Source organism: Ranitomeya imitator, chromosome 8 (genome assembly GCF_032444005.1).
Source record: "Ranitomeya imitator isolate aRanImi1 chromosome 8, aRanImi1.pri, whole genome shotgun sequence".
Classification (NCBI taxonomy): Eukaryota; Metazoa; Chordata; class Amphibia; order Anura; family Dendrobatidae; genus Ranitomeya; species Ranitomeya imitator.
The window spans coordinates 141,528,462-141,550,375 of record NC_091289.1 but is presented as its reverse complement, the minus strand read 5'-3'; the positions used below and the strand labels follow the sequence as shown (position 1 = coordinate 141,550,375).

General features: G+C 47.3%; 1 protein-coding gene across 2 annotated transcripts in view; it reads right to left on the bottom strand.

Moving 5' to 3' along the window:
- LOC138648010 (flavin-containing monooxygenase 5-like) overlaps window positions 1-21,914 on the bottom strand; it is a 67,372-nt gene that overhangs the window by 2,212 nt on the left and 43,246 nt on the right. For both annotated transcript variants that reach the window (XM_069737464.1, XM_069737465.1), the window contains exons 7-8: window positions 18,318-18,667; window positions 4,357-4,429 (exon numbers count right to left, since the gene is read on the bottom strand). In XM_069737464.1, the coding sequence (XP_069593565.1) occupies window positions 4,357-4,429; window positions 18,318-18,667 (423 nt within the window). The remainder of the gene's footprint in view (window positions 1-4,356; window positions 4,430-18,317; window positions 18,668-21,914) is intronic.

The following is a 21,914-nucleotide window of genomic DNA, read 5'->3' as shown; positions in this document are numbered from 1 at the left end:
GGGTGCACGGCAAGGCTCGGAAGGGAAGGCACGCCATTTGGCTTTTTGAATGGAAAATTAGCTCCAAACGTTAGCGGACACCATGTCGCATTTGGAGAGCCCCTGTGTGCCTAAAAATTAGAGCTCCCCTACAAGTGACCCCATTTTGGAAACTAGACCCCCCAAGGTACTTATCTGGATGCATAGTGAGCACTTTAAACCCCCAGGTGCTTCACAGAAGTTTATAACGCAGAACCGTGGAAATAAAAAACAATTTTTCTTTCCTCAAAAATTATTTTTAGCCCGGAATTTTTTATTTTCCCAAGGGTAACAGGAGAAATTTGACCCCACATGTTGTTGTCCAGTTTCTCCTGAGTACGCTGATACCCCATATGTGGGGGTAAATCACTGTTTGGGCACACGTCGGGGTTCGGAAGGGAAGTAGTGACGTTTTGAAATGCAGACTTTGATGGAATGCTCTGCGGGCGTCACGTTGCGTTTGCTGAGCCCCTGATGTGCCTAAACAGTAGAAACTTCCCACAAGTGACCCCATTTTGGAAACTAGAACCCCAAGGGAACTTATCTAGATGTGTGGTGAGCACTTTGAACCCCCAAGTGCTTCACAGAAGTTTATAACGCAGAGCCGTGAAAATAATAAATGTGTTTTCTTTCCTCAAAAATATTTTTTAAGCCCAGAATTTTTTAATTTTCCCAAGGGTAATAGGAGGAAATTTGACCACAAGAGTTGTTGTCCAGTTTCTCCTGAGTACACTGATACCCCATATGTGGGGGAAAACTACTGTTTGGGCACATGCCGGGGCTCGGAAGGGAAGTAGTGACGTTTTGGAATGAAGACTTTGTTGGAATGGTCTGCGGGCATCATGTTACGTTTGCAGAGCCCCTGATGTGCCTAAACAGTAGAAACCCCCCACAAGTGACCCAATTTTGGAAACTAGACCCCCAAGGAACTTATCTAGATATGTGGTGAGCACTTTGAACCCCCAAGTGCTTTACAGAAGTTTACAACGCAGAGCCGTGAAAATAAAAAAATCATTTTTATTTCCTCAAAAATGATGTTTTAGCAAGCAATTTTTTATTTTCACAAGGGTAACAGGAGAACTTGGACCCCAATAGTTGTTGCCCAGTTTGTCCTGAGTATGCTGGTACTCCATATTTGGGGGTAAACCACTGTTTGGGCACAAGTCGGGGCTCGGAAGGGAAGCAGTGACGTTTTGAAATGCAGACTTTGATGGAGTGGTCTGCGAGCGTCACATTCCATTTGCAGAGGCCCTGATGTGTCTAAACAGTAAAAAAAAACCACAAGTGACCCCATTTTGGAAACTAGACCCCCCTAGAAACTTATCTAGATGTGTGGTGAGCACTTTGAGCCCCCAAGTGCTTCACAGAAGTTTATAACGCAGAGCCGTGAAAATAAAAAATAATTTTTCATTCCTCTAAAATTATGTATTAGCAAGCAATTTTTTATTTTCGCAAGGGTAACAGGAGAAATTGGACCCCAATAATTGTTGTCCAGTTTGTCCTGAGTATGCTGGTACCCCATATGTGGGGCTAAACAACTGTTTGGGGCGCACGTCAGGGCTCGGACGGGAGGGAGCACCATTTGACTTTCTGAACGCAAGATTGGCTGGTATCAATGGTGGTGCCATGTTGCGTTTGGAGACCCCTGATGTGCCTAAACAGTGGAAACCCCTCAATTCTAAAGGTACCTTCACACATAACGATATCGTTGCTTTTTGTGACGTAGCAACGATATCGTTAACTAAATCGTTATGTGTGACACCGACCAACGATCAGGCCCCTGCTGGGAGATCGTTGGTCGCTGGGGAAAGTCCAGCACTTTATTTTGTCGCTGGATCTCCCGCTGACAACGCTGAATCGGCGCGTGTGACGCCGATTCAGCGATGTCGTCACTGGTAACCAGGGTAAATATCAGGTTACTAAGAGCAGGGCCGCGCTTAGTAACCCGATGTTTACCCTGGTTACCGTTGTAAATGTAAAAAAACAAACACTACATACTTACATTCCCGGTGTCTGGTCATGTCCCTCACCTTCAGCTTCCCGCACTGACTGGTGAGCGCCGGCCAGCCGTAAAGCAGAGCACAGCGGTGACGTCACCGCTGTACTTTACGGCCGGCGCTCAGTCAGTGCTGGAACCTGAAGGTGAGGGACCTGACCAGACACCAGGAATGTAAGTATGTAGTGTTTGTTTTTTTACATTTACAACGGTAACCAGGGTAAACATCGGGTTACTAAGTGCGGCCCTGCGCTTAGTAACCCGATGTTTACCCTGGTTACCGGCATCGTTGGTGGCTGGAGAGCTGTCTGTGTGACAGCTCTCCAGCAACCAAACAGCGACGCTGCAACGATCGACATCGTTGTCGGTATCGCTGCAGCGTCGCTCAGTGTGAAGGTACCTTAGCTCCAACACTAACCCCAACACACCCCTAACCCTAATCCCAACTCTAGCCATAACCCTAATCACAACCTTAACCCCAACACACCCCTAACCACAACCCTAACCCCAATCCCAATCCTAACCCTAATCCCAACCGTAACCCTAACCCCAACCCTAACCACAACTTTAACCTTAACACACCCCTAACCCTAACCATAACCCTAACCACAAGCCTATTCTTAACCCTATTTCCAACGCTAGCCCTAATTCCAACCATAACTCTAGTTCCAACCGTAAGGCTATGTGCCCACGCTGTGGATTCGTGTGAGATTTTTCCGCACCATTTTTGAAAAATCCGCAGGTAAAAGGCACTGCATTTCCGCGCTGTATTTTCCGCACCATGGGCACAGCGGATTTGGTTTTCCATAGGTTTACATGGTACTGTAAACCTGATGGAACACTGCTACGAATCCGCAGCGGCCAATCCGCTGCCGATATGTGGCCAAATCCACACAGTGTGCACATGGCCTAATTCTAACGCTAACCCTAGTTCTAACCCTACCCCTAACCCTAACCCTAACCCTAGTTCTAACCCTAGTGGGAAAAAAAAATATTTTCTTTATTTTATTATTGTCCCTACCTATGGGGGCGATAAAGGGGGGGGTTCATTTACTATTTTTTTATTTTGATCACTGTGATAGGTTTTATCACAGTGATCAAAATGTAGCTGGAACGAATCTGCTGGCCGGCAGATTCAGCGGGTGCACTGTGCATGCGCCTGCCATTTTGGAAGATGGCGGCGCCCGTGGAGAAGAAGGACGGACACCGGGAGGCTCGGTAAGTATGAGGGGGGGATCGGAGCACGGGGGTGGGATCGGAGCACGGGGGGAGTGGACAGGAGGACGGAGGAGTGGACAGGACGACGGAGGGGAGCGGAGCACAGGATGGAGGACTGGGGAGGCGATCGGTGGCAGTGGGGGGGCACATTAGTATTTCCAGCCATGGCCGATAATATTACAGCATCGGCCATGGCTGGATTGTAATATTTCACCAGTTTTCATAGTGAAATATTACAAATCGCTCTGATTGGCTGTTTCACTTTCAATAGCCAATCAGAGCGATCGTAGCCACGGGGGGTGAAGCCACCTCCCCTGGGCTGAAGTACCACTCCCCCTGTCCCTGCAGATCGGGTGAAATTGGAGTTAACCCTTTCACCCAATCTGCAGGGACGCGATCATTCCATGACGCCACATAGGCGTCATGGGTCGGATTGGCACCGACTTTCATGACGCCTACGTGGCGTAATGGGTCGGGAAGGGGTTAAACATTTACTGTATCTAGACAGCTATAAAAACTGGCAAGCTAATTTTAAAGGGAATCTGTCAGCAGGGTTTTGCTATGTAATCAGAGAGCAACAGGATGTAGAAACAGGGACCCTGATTCCAGCAATGCGTCACTTACTAGGCTGTGTCTTGATGTTTAAAAAAAATCAGTGTTTTATCAGCAGGAGATTATCACTAAAGGACTTGGTGTCTTAAGCCTTCTGATCTAACCTCACCCCTACCACTCTTTAGCAGCTTTCTGCCTATGAACAGTGTACTCAGAAAGCTGTCAGTCAGTGGTGTGGGCAGGAATATACAGAGCTCCACATTCAGAGAACTGCTAGATCTGCAGCAGATAAAACATTGATTTATCAACGTGATAATAAACAGATCAGACAATATGCCTTAAATATCATAGACTAGAATCCCCCTTTAAATGTTATTGTGTTCCTTGGAAGTGGCACAGCCTGACAGTGTGGCCCTTGGAGTAGAGAATGTTGTGCCCAACTGTGGAGCACTTTTTCCATCCATGGTTTCATGGAATCTCATGGTTTTCTTGGACCTATTCAATGATCTCCTTGGAGAAAGCTCTGCTTTAAATACAGAGTATACATCTGTTTAAAGAATAGGTAAAATTACCGATTTTCCATTTCTTCTCTCTTTTTTCTGATATCCTCTTTCATGTCACTGACGGGGGGCAGTCGTTGTTCTCCTAAAGCACAAAGTAATAGCAATATTTGGTATCAAGTTTCAATAAGCTAATATAACACATGATGCAAAGATTTAGATCACATTGCTATTTCCTAAATATAGATTTGTTTTTCTTTAAAGGGGTATTCCCATCTTGTATATTTATGGTATGTCAAGTGGAGATGCCTTAAATGTATAGCAGATTTCGGGTCCCACCAATGGGACCTGCCTATATCTCAAGAACATGGTCCTGTTACATGGTGCTGCCAGTGCACAGATGGTTGGAATGAACAAACAAGTGATCAAAACTTTCGACCAACTCCCCACTGTCAATGGTGACGTGTTAGGGTCAAAATTACACATTGTAATTTTGAAGTGTTACTCTCTCACTCTCACTCACCGTTCAAAATGGGGGTGAAAAGATGCAACTGCATGTTGGATGACAAAAAATAGCCCCTTAATTAAAATGGGACACATGCACAATAATCGCTGGGCAAAGGGAAGTGTGGCATCTCTGCTTAGGAACCAAGGGGCTTGAAGTAACAGAGCCCTGATGCCATTCAGCACTCTGGAATGATGAGACTAAGGGCAGTTTCACACGTCCAGATAATTCCGTTACCGGAATTATCCGTGTCCGTGTGCCCGTTCGTTTCTGTGGCACATCAGTGTGGCACACGAGCGGCAAACGTGTGCCGCCCGTGTGCCCACTGGGTACCACACGCACCGTGCTGGGTACCACACGCACCAGCATCTGGTGCTGAAGCCGCCATTCATATCTTCCCTGCAGCAGCGTTTGCTGTAGAGAAGATATGAATATTCTTTTTTTTTTTAAGTTTCTCGTGTTTAAAATAAAGCTCCATGTACCCAAGCTCCTCCCACCCCCTGTGCGCCCCCCCGCTGTTCTTAAAATACTCACCCGGCTCCTTCGCTGGCTGGCGCTGCTTCCTGTCCTGGCCGCACCTTCTACTGTATGCGGTCACGTGGGGCCGCTCATTTACAGTAATGAATATGCAGCTCCACCCCTATGGGAGATGGAGCCGCATATTCATGACTGTAATCGGCAGCCCCACGTGACCGCATACAGTAGAAGGTGCGGCCAGGACAGGAAGCAGCGCCAGCGAGGGAGCGAGCCGGGTGAGTATTTTAAGAACAGCGGGGGGGCGCACAGGGGGTGAGAGGGGGGTGGGGACATGGAGCTTTATTTTAAACACGAGAAACTTTAAAAAAAGGGAATATTCATATCTTCTCTACAGCAAACGCTGCTGCAGGGAAGATATCAATGGCGGCTTCAGCACCAGTGCGGGGGACAGCGCTTACTGTAGCGCTGTCTCCTGCACAGCACACGGACTGCACACGGACAACAGCTTTGAAAAAGAACTCATTGTTCGAAACGCATAGCCTGCTGTTACTCATTCTCCTGTGAACCATGTCATTGGACTTTGGATTTTATCCTCAATAAATTTTGATATTTTTGGAAGCTGGATTTCTTTTCCTGTTTGCCCTGCACACGGACAATGTCCGTGTGCGGTACGTGTTTTACACAGACCCATTGACTTTTAATGGGTCTGTGTAATCCGTGCGCTGCCACGAACACTGACATGTCTCCGTGTTTGGCACACGGAGACACGGTCCGCAAAAAATCAATGACATCTGTACAGATGCATTGATTTTAATGTGTCTACGTGTGTCAGTGGCTCCGGTACGTGAGGAAACTGTCACCTCACGTACCGGAGCCACTGACGTGTGAAACCAGCCTAATGTACAGACAGAAGGTAAATCTAGGCACAAAAACTACGTATGTTGAGTTGACATTTTATAGGATATTGAATTGGAACTTTTTTCTTAAATTGGATTGTGGCACAGTGCAGTTGGTCAAAGCCAATGTCCAAAAGGGTAAGCTCTGAACTAGGAACCCTGAAGATAAATCTGACTATTTCCTCGCATAGACACTTGGCCTCGATTCATCATCGCTGTTTCTCCAGTTTTCTGAAATTATTTGCACCTTTGTAGTGGCTTTTGTATTTGCGCTTTATTTATAAGTTGGCCTTTTTATTAGGCCGGCCTCACACTAGCGAGTTTTACGGACGTAAGAGCGCAGAAACTACGTCCGTAAAACTCGCATAAAATACTACACAATTATTCTCTATGCCCCTGCTCCTATCTGCCGTATTTTCCTGATCAGTATTATACGGCTTTCTACGGCCGTAGAAAATCGCAGCATGCTGCGTTTGTCACCGTATTGCGCAAATAAAACGTTAATGAAAGTCTATGGAAGCCCCAAAAATACGGATTACACACGGACCAGCAGTGTGACTTGCGAGGAATACGCAGCGGTGTTAGAGAGAAAAGCCGGTAATTCAGTGCGGTGTACAGTAAAATCACACTGACAGCTTACAATAGAATAGGTAGAATAAATGTGTACACATAGAATAGGTATATATATATATATATGTATTTATATATATATGTCAGTGAGACACATATATGTATATATATTATTACTTCATACAGTGCTAGATAGCTTAAAAGCCGGTAATTCAATTACCGGCTTTTGCTATCTCCTTCCTAAACCCGACATGATTTGTGACATGGTTTACATACAGTAAACCATCTCATATCCCCATTTTTTTGCATATTCCACACTACTAATGTCAGTAGTGTGTCTGTGCAAAATTTGGCCGTTCTAGCTATTAAAAGGTTAAATGGCGGAAAAAATTGGCGTGGGCTCCCGCACAATTTTCTCCGCCAGAGTAGTAAAGCCAGTGACTGAGGGCAGATATTAAAAGCCTGGAGAGGGTCCATGGTTATTGGCCCCCTCTGGCTAAAAACATCTGCCCCCAGCCACCCCAGAAAAGGCACATCTGGAAGATGCGCCTATTCTGGCACTTGGCCACTCTCTTCCCATTCCCGTGTAGCGGTGGGATATGGAGTAATGAAGGGTTAATGCCACCTTGCTATTGTAAGGTGACATTAAGCCAGATTAATAATGGAGAGGCGTCAATTATGACACCTATCCATTATTAATCCAATACTAGTAAAGGGTTAAAAAACACACACACACACATTATTAAAAATTATTTTAATGAAAGAAAAACAAAGGTTGTTGTAATATTTTATTCAACGCCCAATCCAATCACTGAAGACCCTCGTTGCTACCGTATTTTTCGGACTATAAGATGCACATTTTTCCTCCCAAAATGTGGAGGTAAATGGGGGGTGTCTTATAGTCCAGATGTATCGGCTCTGGCTGTGGTGGGGACGTGGGGGAGCGGTTTCGGTGGAGCATCGGGTCACAGGAGGCTGGAGCTGGCGGCCCCAGCTAACTCCTGTGCCCGCTGCTAAAGAGAAATGAATATGCACTGCATTCCACGCCGTGTAGGTGAGTGTAATGGTTTGGGTTTTTTTAATCTCTCCTGATGGGGCAGTGCCTACCAGGAACGAAATTGGGCCAATTATAAAAGTAAAAGGATGGGACCAACATTCCAGGAACAGGATGGGCCAATTATAAAAAAAAGATGGGACCAATCATACCAGGAACGGGATGGGGTGAATTATAAAAGAAAAACAATGTGACCAATCATACCCGGAACATGATGGGGCCATTTATACCAGAAAAAGGATGGGGCCAATCATACCAGTAATGGGATGGGGACAATTATACCAGAATAAGGATGGGACCAATCAAACCAGGACCGGGATGGGGACAATTATACCAGAATAAGGATGGGAACAATCGAACCAGGATCGTGATGGGGCCAATCATACCAGGATAAGGATGTGGCCATGCGCACCAGGATAGGGATGAGGGGGCCATGCATACCAGGATAAGGATGAGGGGGCCATCCATACCAGTACAGGGATGAGGGGCCATGCATACCAAGATAGGGATGTGGGGCCATGTGTATCAGAATGGGGATGAGGGCAACATATATACCAGGATAGGGGATATTACAGTACAGAATTGACCATTTTTTTGCTTCAATTATTTTTTCCTAATTTCCTCCTCTAAGCCTAGGTGCGTCTTATGGTCCGGTGCGTTCTTATAGTCCGAAAAATACAGTAATCGTTCCATAGTTTAAATCCCCACTTGAATCAAATTAATGATTTGTGATCTGTGTGAAGGTCGCTTCTTTACAATCTCTGTGCTTAAATGATTTTTTTTTCTTAACCAAAGTATCCTCCTTGTACAGACTGCGGAGAGATCCTAACTTGTGATGGACATATTCTATTGAACATATCTCTCTGAATCGATTTTACCAACAATAATTTTCTAAGATTTGGTTCTCTCCACCCTTTTCTAATGACTTTCAGCAATCCTGCACGATAATAATGTTGAAAACTAGGCCTCCTTCACACCTTTGTCTACTATTAGGAACATTTTTATTCCTTTATTCCACTTCTATCTTTTGCTCCTTGGCAAAGGTAGAGGCGTCCATCCACCAACAAGACCTTAGTAAGCCTGCCAGTGTCTCAGATTTTTATTTCTAAACAAAAAAGGCACACAAATTATCTGATCATCATGCCAGATCAGTAAGATTTTCTGGTGTTTATTAGAAGAATGTAAAAACTTAACTATTAACACAGGATTGTGAGAAATGTTGAGGTACTGTAGATTTTTGTTAAGATAACACTATATATGATACACAAAATACAAGTCAGTAACAATGGTTGTTTGTCGTTTTGCATGTCAGTCTTAAAGAAAGAACTGCTTGAGTAAGACGCCCTAAATTCATTAAGAGACATATGATTAAGGAGCCTCTTACTCCAGCACAGGCCTCATAACGACCAGGGGGAGTGGTTCTATCTATTAGGCCACTCCTCACGCTCTGGTAAAACTGGGGGTTGGACGGGAAGTTAGGCAGAAAGAGCCCGGGAGAGTTCGGGAGAGGACCTGTCAGGGGTGGGATCCTGACAGCAGCCTAGAAAGAGGACAGATCGTTACGGAGTTGTGCCTGTAGGATAGAGCGGCAGGCTCCTTAGAACGGACACGAAGCGAAGTATTTTGTGGAGAAGTGAGAAGCATGATCACATCACAAAGGAGATAGAGCCAGAAGGAGTCATGCCCCTGAGATCGTGGCAACATCCTTCTGAGGCACGTAGCCAGTGGCCGGAGCACCGAGAAAGTAAGAGACTCTACGCATTACTTTGAACCACGGCAGGGCAGTTAACTTTAGGTTGGCTGTCTCACCTAAAATCACCTAAGCAGACAAAGGAGGCAATTGTGGGAGAGGGGCGTCTCTAGGGTCCCAGAATAACTCCAGGCCTACCCCGTCATACGGGTGAGTCCTAGCCATATCATCTGGGGGACGGAGAGAGAAAGAACATCAGAAACAGACACGACAGTTGTGAGGACTATCCCGTGGTGCTCAGCAGGGAAGGACTACAACACACAGGCGCTAGTTGGTAGGCACTGATTTCCACCTGCAAAGGGAACTCTGGATGTGGCTTCGGACTGGCCGGTCTCAGCCAGCCCTGTTAGCAGTGCTCTGGATTGCGGATCCCGAAACCTTCAGTAAAGAGGTAAAGAGACTGCAACCCTGTGTCCTCGTCATTCATTGCGCCTTGCACCACGCACCAAACTACCACCTTTCATTGGACGCCCCTTAGCAGGTCACAGACCTGGTCTAGCCACCGTGACGACCCCAAGACAGAGACTGAGAGGCCCGGTATCGAGTACCCTGCGGCCCTGCGTCTGGGGGCACTCCAACTTGGCATCACGAACAGGATCTACTTAAGCCTGAAGAACAGGTCATGTGTGCCTTGGAACCGTGTTGAATTGTACTTGAACTGCGAGTTATTGCAAAGACTGTGTATTGCCACTTGCCTCCAGAAATTCCCGCTGAAACCGCCACCATCGCCGCGCCGTGTGGAGAACGAGGGGAGGAGCCATAGCTTCATGGGCGGAGCCGGCCGAAAAGAGCGCGGAGCGAGAAGATGCGGGGAGGTGCCGATTCCGGAAGAGGAACCCCGAGCCCGGCAGGTTAGCAGGGAGGGGGAACGGCCATGTCGGATCCCGGAGAAGCGGGGCGGTGGCCGCAGCCGCAGACATGGGGGCACTCTCAGGCCCCGCAGTAGGTGCAGCCGCGGGCCAGGTATCGCTGCCGGATGCCGTGGAGCCTACCGCTTCCATCAGCCAGCCGGACACTGCCGCAGCTGCGACGGCCATAATGCCCGTCTCCATGCCATACCTACCAGGAGCAGCCTGGCTCCCGCGATACTCTGGAGAATCCCATACGTTAACTGACTTTAAAGAGGGGATTTGTAGCCTGCTCGAGTTTTATCTCCTGACAGAGCCTCAGAATGTCCATATGATAACAGGCCAACTCCTTGGAGCGGCTTTGAGAGAAGTGAAGTCCTGGCCCGCCACGGAAAAGAGAACTGTGCAACAGATCTTTGCAAAGCTTAAAGCCACCTTTGACAACCGCACCGCTACGGAAATTAAATGGACGTTCTATGGGTGCAAACAGTGACCGCAGGATAGCTTACGGGACTATGCCCTTAATATTCAGGAGGCACTGCGGGCCATCAAGCAGAGTGACCCAAACGGCATGCAAGATGAAGATAAACTCGTGAAAGAGCGGTTCATCGAAGGGCTCCTGTGCAGTCACCAAAGGGCCCAGCTACACTTCCTGGCCATGCAGAATCCAGACCTGACTTTTGCGCAATTCAAGAATAAAGCCATCCAAGTGCTACCAGAGGGACAGTCCAGCCATGCCGTACTTCCCAGGCGTCAAACCCTCACGCACCACCAGGAGGTTGTGCTGGATGTGCCCGTTTCCGCTGAAGCCGATGCCCAGATCCTGGAGGACAACTCCCCTGCAGGACTACACCTCCAGATGCAAGAGCTAACCAGGAGTGTCGCCGCCCTAGCCCGGACCGTCCAGTCCCTACAGGAGGCCCCCAAGGAGAAGATCCGGCTGGCTTCCAGACCGGAGGATGTTCCTTGCCAGCGACAGAGGAGGGTTCCGTCGACCAGAGGCAGAGATGACGATCACTTTCATCGGGATGGACGACCTATCTGCCGCCGCTGCCACCAGGTGGGCCATCTTGCAAGGTACTGTCATTTAAACGAGCAACCCCTGGGGCAGAGGGCCAACCCCCAGGAGTAGGACGATCGGGCCCGCAGAATTGGAGAGCCAAATACATCGGAGGACGACCAGTTCTCCCCATCGTGATCGACAGCATCCCCATGAACGCTTTGTTGGACACCGGTTCCCAGGTGATGACTATGCCCTACATCCTTTATAAGCGTTATTGGGAGGACACCGACATCACCCATGGTCCCGATGATGATTTCACCATAATAGCTAGTAATGGTCAGCCACTGCCGCAAGTGGGGTATAAAGAGGTCACCATTAAAGTGGGGCGGGTAGAATTGGAGGCCCGGGGAATTGTCATTGTTGATATTGACCGATGTGAATTTAACCCCATGATGACCATTGGTACTAATGTCATAGAAAATTGTCTTGCAGAAGTTATTGTCTTGTTGCAGCAGGTAGCCGAAACAGCTGGTTACAGTGAACAACGTGCCTTGCAGAAAGAAATCAGAGCTCTGATGCAGAGACAGCAGGTGGAGTTGACTGGTGGTGAAATTGGCCGGGTCACAGTGAGTGATTCTAACCCCATTGCGATACCCCCCAGGAGTGAAATGTTAATATGGTGTCGGGCAGCCATAGGCCTCAGGGGTAAAGACTATCAGGCCCTGGTAGAACCTGTGTACTCAGATAATAGGTCAACTCTCCTGACAGCTAGAGGGGTGGTTGACGTCCGCAAGGGGAGGGTACCTGTCCGTGTTCTCAATTGTGGGGAGGAAGGGGTCCACCTAACCAAATATGTCACACTTGCTAAACTGTTTACTGTTAATAACAGTGTGATACAGGCACTCGGGCCCTTGGTTCCATACAGTCCGGCGGAAAGCAACGGCTCTGCAGGGCAGACGAAAGATTGGTGTCGGGAATTGCATGTGGGCACTGACTCTACCCCATCTCATCAGAAACAGGGGGCCTACAGGGTGGTTGATGAGTATGAGCGGGTATTCAGCAAGCACCCCCTAGAGTTCGGGCAGGTAAAAGGGATTCAACATCATATCCCCACAGGAGATCACCCACCCATAAAAGAAAGATACCGTCCTGTACCCCCAGTTCATTATCAGTGTGCCAAGGACATGTTGCGAGAGATGAAGGAGGCTGGGGTAGTGAGAGACAGTTGTAGCCCCTGGGCAGCTCCATTAGTCCTTGTTAGGAAGAAAGATGGCACTATGAGGATGTGTGTGGATTACAGGCAACTAAACCGCATTACACATAAGGATGCATACCCCCTGCCCAGGATAGAGGAGTCCTTGGCTGCTCTAAAATCTGCTAACTACTTCTCTACCTTGGATCTCACCAGTGGGTATTGGCAGGTTCCCGTGGTAGAGGCGGACAAGGAAAAGATGGCCTTCACGACGCCGATGGGTCTCTGCGAGTTCAACTACATGCCCTTCGGATTGTGTAACGCCCCGGGGACGTTCCAGAGGATGATGGAGTGCTGTATGGGACATAAGAACTTTGAAACCATGCTGCTATATCTGGACGATGTCATTGTCTTCTCGAAGACCTATGAAGACCATTTGAAGCACCTGGCCGAGGTGTTTGAAGCTCTGTCTAACTTTGGTTTAAAGGTGAAACCGTCCAAATGCCATTTGCTAAAACCCAAAGTGCAGTACCTGGGCCATGTGGTGAGTGCTGAAGGAGTGGCCCCAGATCCCGACAAGGTCACGGTGATCAAGGACAGGCTGAAACCCGGTAACCTCCATGAAGTCCGGCAGTTCCTCGGGTTGGTAGGCTACTACAGGAGGTACAGGAGGTTTATCAAGGACTTCACCAAGAAAGCTGCGCCACTGCAAGACCTGTTGGTGGGCCAGTCCAAGAAAACCAAGTGTAAGAACACCCCATTCGACTGGAACAACGGACTGGAGGGATCCTTCACGTGTTTAAAGTCGGCGCTAACAGAAGAGGTATTGGCCTACCCTGAGTATGACCAACCGTTTGTGCTGTATACGGATGCCACTAACGTGGGATTGGGAGCCGTGTTGTCCCAGGTCCAGAAAGGCAAGGAAAGAGTAATCACTTACGCCAGCAGGAAACTTCGCCCCACTGAAAGGAACTCTGACAACTACAGTTCCTTTAAGCTGGAATTCCTCGCCGTCGTTTGGGCCGTGACAGAGAGGTTCAAGCACTACCTGGCCTCAGCAAAATTCACCATCTTCACGGATAATAATCCACTAACGCACTTGGACACAGCAAAACTCGGTGCCTTGGAGCAGCGGTGGATGGCCCGGTTGTCCAATTACGACTTCACCATCAAGTACCGGGCAGGGCACAAGAATGCGAATGCCGATGCATTGTCCCAAATGCCCCACTTACCCAAAACGGAGAAAGATTCAGAAGCATTCGAAAAGGTAGAGCTGCCCGCTTTCCATCACCCCAAGGCCACCCAGTGTTCCCATCAGGTGGAGAACAGGCGCAAGAATAAGCCGGGTGCCCCGTTGAATCCCTTGCGCCATCACGGGTGGGCAGAGAACCAGGATGGTGATCCTGCGGTCCATCAGGTGAAAGAGCTCCTGACACAGGCAGGTTTGCATCCTGGCCCGGATGATCCACCTGAGGCATTACAGTTGTGGAAGGAGAGGGGCAAATTGTTTAGTCACGATGGTAAGCTGTGCCGGAGAAGTATCGACCCACGCACTCATGAATTGGTATGGCAGATCGTGGTCCCAAGACAAGATGTGCCGATGGTCCTGGGAGCGTACCACGATGGGGCAGGACACTTCGGATGGCGGAAGCTGGAGAGGCTACTACGTGAGAGGTTCTACTGGATTGGCATGAAGAAAGCCATCGAGAAGTGGTGTCGAGAGTGTGGCCCGTGTAGCCTGCGCAGGAGGGATCGAGACAGCCAACGGGCTCCCCTGCAGCCCATCATCACCAAGCGGCTGCTTGAACTGGTTGCGCTAGATCACGTGAAGCTAACGTCTAGTCGGTCAGGCTATATCTATGCTCTCACCATCGTAGACCACTACTCCAGATTCCTGGTAGTCGTTCCGGTCAAAGATCTAACGACTAGGACGGCCGCCAAAACCTTCCAGCAGTACTTCTGCAGACCCCATGGGTACCAAGAGAAGGTACTGACCGATCAGGGGCCAGCGTTTGAAGCGGAGGTGTTCCAGGAGTTCTGCAATTTGTACGGGTGTAAGAAGATCAGAACCACACCGTACCATCCACAAACCAATGGGATGTGTGAGAAGATGAACCAGGTGGTGATCGACCTATTGAAGACCTTACCTGTGGAGGAACGGAACTTGTGGCCCACAAAGTTGCCAGACCTGGTGGATATGTACAACCACATCCCGGTGAATTCCACCAACTGCACTCCAGCGTATCTGATGTGAGGAAGATCTAGCAGGTTACCGGTTGATCTGGACATGGGGGTCCTGACCCCCGAAGATATCTCCCCAGATGCGGATTGGGACACAGAGAGGCAGCAAAGGTACCGCAAAGTACAGGAGTGTGTGGAAAGGAGTCTCGCTCAAGCCAGGCAAAAACAAGAAAGGGACTACAACCAGCATGCTCCGGTGATCCCCTTGCCCCCCGGTGAGCAAGTACTCAAACGGAAAGGGAGACTACACAAGCTTGACGACCAATAGGAAGCGGAACCGTATACCATTCTACCATCCGATTCGACAATACCAAGGTCTCTCTCATCAGCAAAGATGGAGGGGAAACCTCAACGGCCATATCCAGAGACCATCTTAAAATATGCCCTGATAAGCTGAGAAATGGAGAAACAGACCCCGAGACGTCTCCGCCCATGGAAGAGGAGAAGATGATACACACTGTTCTTGGCGATTTCCCCTAGTCTTGGACTCAAATAAACCAGGCCATCGTGGTACCTGTCTTAACGTTTCGTCAATTGAAACCGCCAGAACTAGATTTGGTGCCAGAGCATCCGGACCCGCAATCACAGCGGACCCCACCTGAGGATGCCATGCCAACCGTTGAACCAGCAAGTCCTCTCTCTGCTATCAGTGAATCTGCCATACCCACCATTAGTAGTAACAACCCTGAGAGCCCCAGCATGCCAGTGCTACCCAGACTCACTAGAAGTGTAGCTAGAAGACAGTGCACTACACCAGCGATAGCAAGCATAGCGGGCCCTGTTCGACCAATAGCAACTCCTGCACTGCGGAGGTCTACACGTAGCACCAAGAATCAAACTCCCCTTCGCTACAAAACTTGGAAATACTAATGATAATTGCTATTTGGTTGAAAGTGTTTGTGTAAATACCTTTGTTACAAGTTTAGAAATGGACAACGGAGTGATGGACAGTGAATTGCTCCAAAACTTTCACAGGGGCCCCTTTGTTTACCCGGGGTCCCTGCTGTTTCAAAGTTGCACCCACTGAACTGGGAGTCATGAACTGTGCATGACCAAGCTTTTGCAACGTTCAAGCGTCCTTACCTCCCATAAATGGAAGCATTGTTAAATTTACTTGTTCATAGCATTACGTGTTCATTGTATTTCAAAATTTTGTATGTTTTACGTTAACATGTGTTGTTGTTCTTCTTTCCCCAGTCCGGGAGTACTGGATTTAACCGGGGGGGAGTGCAGCGCCCCAGAGTCCTGGTCGTTGCAGTAATGTCGCTCTGCCACTAAGGGGAGTGATGTTACGTCTGATTGCACCAAAGGAGTTCACCTGACCAGGTATCACAGACACACACTACACTTCACCCTCCGGCCACCAGGGGGAGTGGTTCTATCTATTAGGCCACTCCTCACGCTCTGGTAAAACTGGGGGTTGGACGGGAAGTTAGGCAGAAAGAGCCCGGGAGAATTCGGGAGAGGACCTGTCAGGGGTGGGATCCTTACAGCGGCCTGAAAGAGGACAGATCGTTACGGAGTTGTGCCTGTAGGATAGAGCGGCAAGCTCCTTAGAAAGGACACAAAGCGAAGTATTTTGTGGAGAAGTGAGAAGCGTGATCACAGCACAAAGGAGATAGAGCCAGAGGGAGTCGTGCCCCTGAGATCGTGGCAACATCCTTCTGAGGCACGTAGCCGGTGGCCGGAGCACCGAGAAAGTAAGAGACTCTACGCATTACTTTGAACCACGGCAGGGCAGTTAACTTTAGGTTGGCTGTCTCACCTAAATCACCTAAGCAGACAAAGGAGGCAATTGTGGGAGAGGGGTGTCTCTAGGGCCCCAGAATAACTCCAGGCCTACCCCGTCATATGGGTGCGTCCTAGCCATATCATCTGGGGGACGGAGAGAGAAAGAACATCAGAAATAGACACGACAGTTGTGAGGACTATCCCGTGGTGCTCAGCAGGGAAGGACTACAACACACAGGCGCTAGTTGGTAGGCACTGATTTCCACCTGCAAAGGGAACTCTGGATGTGCCTTCGGACCAGCCGGTCTCAGCCAGCCCTGTTAGCAGTGCTCTGGATTGCGGATCCTGAAACCTTCAGTAAAGAGGTAAAGAGACTGCAACCCTGTGTCCTCGTCATTCATTGCGCCTTGCACCACGCACCAAACTACCACCTTTCATTGGACGCTCCTTAGCAGGGTCACGGACAGCAGCCACCATGACGACCCCAAAACAGAGACTGAGAGGCCCGGTATCGAGTACGCCGCAGCCCTGCATCTGGGGGCGCTCCACTTAAAACTGCAGTGGCCCTTCACCAGGAAGGTCACTCCAGTAACGGACTGGGAGAGAGAGAGAGGACGACAGAGAGAAAGAGGGAAAAGGAGAGAGGGAGAGGGAGAGAGAGAGGGTGAGGGTGAGGAAGAGCCAGAGAAAGAGAGATGGAGAAGGAGAGAGAGGGAAAGGAAGATGGAGAGAAAGAGGGAAAAGGAGAGTGAGAAGGGGAGAGAGAGGGTGAGGGAGAGGAAGAAAGAGAGGGAGAGGAAGAGTGAGAGAAAGAGAGATGGAGAAGGAGAGAAAAAGAGGGAGAGGAAGTGGGAGAGGAGAGAGAGAGGGAAGAGGACAAGGGAGAGGAAGAGGGAGAGAAAGAGAGGAAAAGGGAGAGAAAGGAAGGAGAGAGTGAGGGAGAAAGAGAGAACGAGAGGAAGGAGAGGGTGGGAGAGGAAGTGGGAGAGAAAGAGAAAGGAGAAGAAGAGAGGGGGAGAGAGAGAGAGAAAGAGAGAACAAGAGGAAGGAGAGGGTGGGAGAGAGACGGAGAGGAAGAGGGAGAGGGAGAGAGAGGAAGAGGGAGAGAAAGAGAGAGGAGAAGGAGAGAGAGAGGAATAGAGAGAGAGAAAGAGGGAGAGAGAGCGAGAAGGAGAGAGTGAGAGGGAGAGAGATGGAGAGAAATAGAGGGAGAGAGAGGGAGAAGGAGAGAGGGAGAGGGAGGGAGGAAGAGAAAGAGAGGGAGAGGAAGAGAGGGAGAGGAAGAGGCAAAGAAGGTGAGGGACAGAAAGTGATGGAGAGAGAGGGAGAAAGTGAGAGAGAACGAGAGAGGGAGTGAGGGATACTGTAGCCACGCCGCCACACCTGTATGACAAAGCCGGAGGCTCCCATGATAAATAAAGTTCATTTTCTCCCAGGTACCACTCTTTCAATACTCTGGCCTGGCACCTTCATAATTTTATTGATCCGCAGATTAACCCTTTATCTGCAGTTAATAGTACTATTATCCGACCCGACAGGTCACATTTAAACTGCTGAGATAGCCGAGTGCTGTACTGCAATTTCTTTGGTGCCATATGGACTATGAACAGAGTGGTTGTGTTCATGTTTGACATCACTACATTTGAATAGATTGAAGTTACACGAGTTTAGTTCACATGTGCCAATGTTCAGATCCCCTATGATTCAATTATCCTCTAATAGTTCTCTAGATTTCTCTGTACTGACTGAACTCATAGTTCACTTACCCGCAAAGATTCTTGTGGCAAGTCGGCATTGAATTTCTGAAATGGGCATAATGGCCCCAGCTGGTTGTGCCAAGCCAATGACGGCCAGCGTTTGCTTCTCGAGCTCCGGTAGGAAGGTATATTTATATAAAGAGACCTTGTTGTGTTGGACTTTAAGCTCCTCGCAAAAAGGAAAACTGAAGGAATAACCCGTGGCAAATATAACAACATCGATATCTTTTTCCACAGTTTCATCATCAAAAATAGCATTTGTCTCAGTAAATTTTGCCACATTAGATTTCACGAGTACTGTGCCAGCAATAATACGATTTGGAAGATCATCATTCACCATAGGATGTTGGCTAAAAACACTGGTAGAAATCAAAATATTAATGTAATTAATGCATATGGAAAATACTATTATGAACAGTACATCAAAGTAAAACATATATGTATATTTGATGGTAAATGACTCATGTTTGTGTAATAAATCAGACCGATAAAGGACATTATATTGTGACTTTATCCTTTTTTTGCAAATAGTATAACCAACATATAGAAAATACACAAAGTAGTGGTTGTAGTAAATGTATATATGCCACAACTATTAGGCTGCCATCACACTATCAGTATGCGGTCAGTATTTTACATCAGTATTTGTGAGCCAAAACCATTCTATTTCTATTATAACTTTTCCTCTAATTGTTCCACTCCTGGTTTTGGCTTACAAATACTGATGTAAAATACTGACCAAATACTGATAGCGTGACAGCAGCCTTAATCATTTGTTATATATGTACACCTTGTGCTGTATACAAAGCAGTAAATGCAATGCATGATTGTACTTCTGTGTGTAAAGGAGTCAGAAGCCACATAGTCTGTAAACTGCACTCAGTCATCTACAGACAAAAATGCAGTGACATCGGAGTGAAACTTTGTAGAATTTCAATTTCCTTCCCAGAAAATGTTATTTTGTATTAACTGGAGACAAAGCCATATTTACAAAAGGGTCTCCAATGGTCTCTGTTAAATACAGTAAAGGGCTATTTAATATAACTTCCACACCCCACCACCACATCCGCTTACTGAAATAGTGGTCTCTATTACAAATACATCCATATCTGCAGTTAGGAGAAATCAAAATTTAATTTTAATGTAATTCCAAAATGCATGAGTAGTCTTCTTTTGTACTAAGTAACAGACCATCTAAGACATTCGCCACCACCAGCATACAATCCCTCTCAAAAAATTATTTTCATCGACCAACTGAAGCATACACAGCAGCAAGTTAAGTAGTGTCAGCAAGCAATCAAAGAAGCAATTAGTAAATTATTGAGGCACACAGACATACAGTTTTAAAGATAAACAGGGTATACAGCAGCCACAGAAATAATCATACCGAGACTAGATAATTAATGCATACCATCGTCAGATAAACAATTACTTACAGAGGCATACATTGCCCTACAAGATCGTTATGCAAGTTATTTTATGAACTTCAGCCTGCCTCCTGCTTGTAAAAGGTTTCTCCCTCTCATTCCTTACAAGCTGATGGATGGGGAGACAGGTTAAAGCTGCATCATATAGAAATATACTGGGGATTTTGCATACAGGCAGCTGACGTCGGCGCACATTTCACCAGTGTATGACTTCACTTCCATGCTCCCATGCGTTTGCAACTCAGATCAATGAAGGAGAGGACTCTGCCAGACCATGGCCAGGTAAGGAGAATGTGTTTTTTTTTTACTTTTTTGTATAGCCATACTATGGGGAAGAATGGAGACAACATGGGGGCAAAATGGAGATGCATTGGGGGCAGACTGGCAATGAATGGGGCAAAATGGAGACACATGGGGCAAAATGGAGACACATGGTGCAAAACGTATGTGGTATTATTCGGTCATTATGTGGTGGTAATGTGTGGTCCGGCCATGGTGTTGTATTATATGTTTCTTATATGTGGTATTATTAGGTCACTATGTGGAGGTAATATGTGGTCTGGTTGTGGTGTAGCAGTATTTGTTCCTTGTATGTGGTATTATTCGGTCACTATGAGGTGATAACATGTGGTCTGGCCATGCTGGCCATGGTGTGACGGTATTTGTCCTTTGTACGTGGTATAATTAGTCATTTAAAAAAGAGTATCTGACATTCATTCCCTTAAAGAAAAATATATCTAAAAAGAGAATTGGATATTTTAAAAAATGTTTAACCCCTTAACCCCTCGAACTTTGTTCGTTTTTCGCTTTCGTTTTTTGCTCCCCTTCTTCTCACAGCCATAACTTTTTTATTTTTCCATTAATATGGCTGTTTGAGGGCTTGTTTTTTGCAGGATAAGTTGTTCTTTTGAATGACACCATTGGTTTTGCCATATCATGTACTAGAAAATAAGAAAAAAAATTCAAGTGCAGTGAAATTGCAAAAGAAGTGCAATCCCACACTTGTTTTTTGTTTGGCTTTTTTGCTAGATTCACTAAATGCTAAAACTGACCTACCATTATGATTCTCCAGGTCATTACGAGTTCATAGACACCAAACATGTGTAGGTTCTTTTTTGTCTAAGGCTAGGTTCACATTGCGTTAGTGCAGTCCGTTCAACGCATGTGTTGAATGGACTGCGCAATGCAAGTGCCTTTTAGAGATCACGTTATGCGATCGCGCTAGTGCAGATGCTCCATCTGCGCTGGCAGTGATGGACCCCCGAATGCTGCAGACCGCGTCCAAGGGTCGTCACAGAATGACGGCACATCGCTAACGCATGCCGATTATGACATGCGTTAGCGATGCGCTACATAATGGCAGTCAATGGGTGCGCTAACGTATCCGTTACATAGCGTTAGGGCCGCTATGTTACAGATGCTGTCAGCGCATTACCATGAACGAAATGTGAACCCTGCCTAAGTGGTGAAAAAAATTAAAAACTTTGTTTAAAAAAAAAATTGCACCATTTTCCGATACCCGTAGCGTCTCTATTTTTCATGATCTTTGGTTGGGTGAGGGCTTGTTTTTTTGCGTGCCGAGCTGACGTTTTTAATTATACCATTTTGGTGCAGATACGATCTTTTGACCGCCCGTTATTGCATTTTAATGCAATATCGCGGCAACCAAAAAAAGTAATTCTGGCGTTTTGACTTTGTTTTTCTTGCTACGCCATTTAGCGATCAGGTTAATAATTTTTTTATTGATAGATCGGGCAATTCTGAACGCGGCGATACCAAATATGTGTATGTTTGATTTTTTTTTTTTGTTTTATTTTGAATGGGGAGAAAAGGGGGGTGATTTGAACTTTTATATTTTTTTTATGTTTTTAAAAACTTTTTTTTACTTTTGGCATGCTTCAATAGTCTCCATGGGAGGCTAGAAGTGGCAACAACCCGATCGGCCCTGCTACATAGATGCGATGATCAGATCGCCTCTACATACTAGAATTGCTGACTTGCTATGAGCGCCGACCACTGGGTGGCGATCACAACAAGCCGGAACTGACAACCACACACTGGTGACCTGAGATCACGTGACGGGATTCACCGATGTGCATATTTCTGACGTGATTACCGGAAACACTTGTTAAATGCCACTATCAGAGTTTGACAGCGGCATTTAACTGGTTAATAGCCG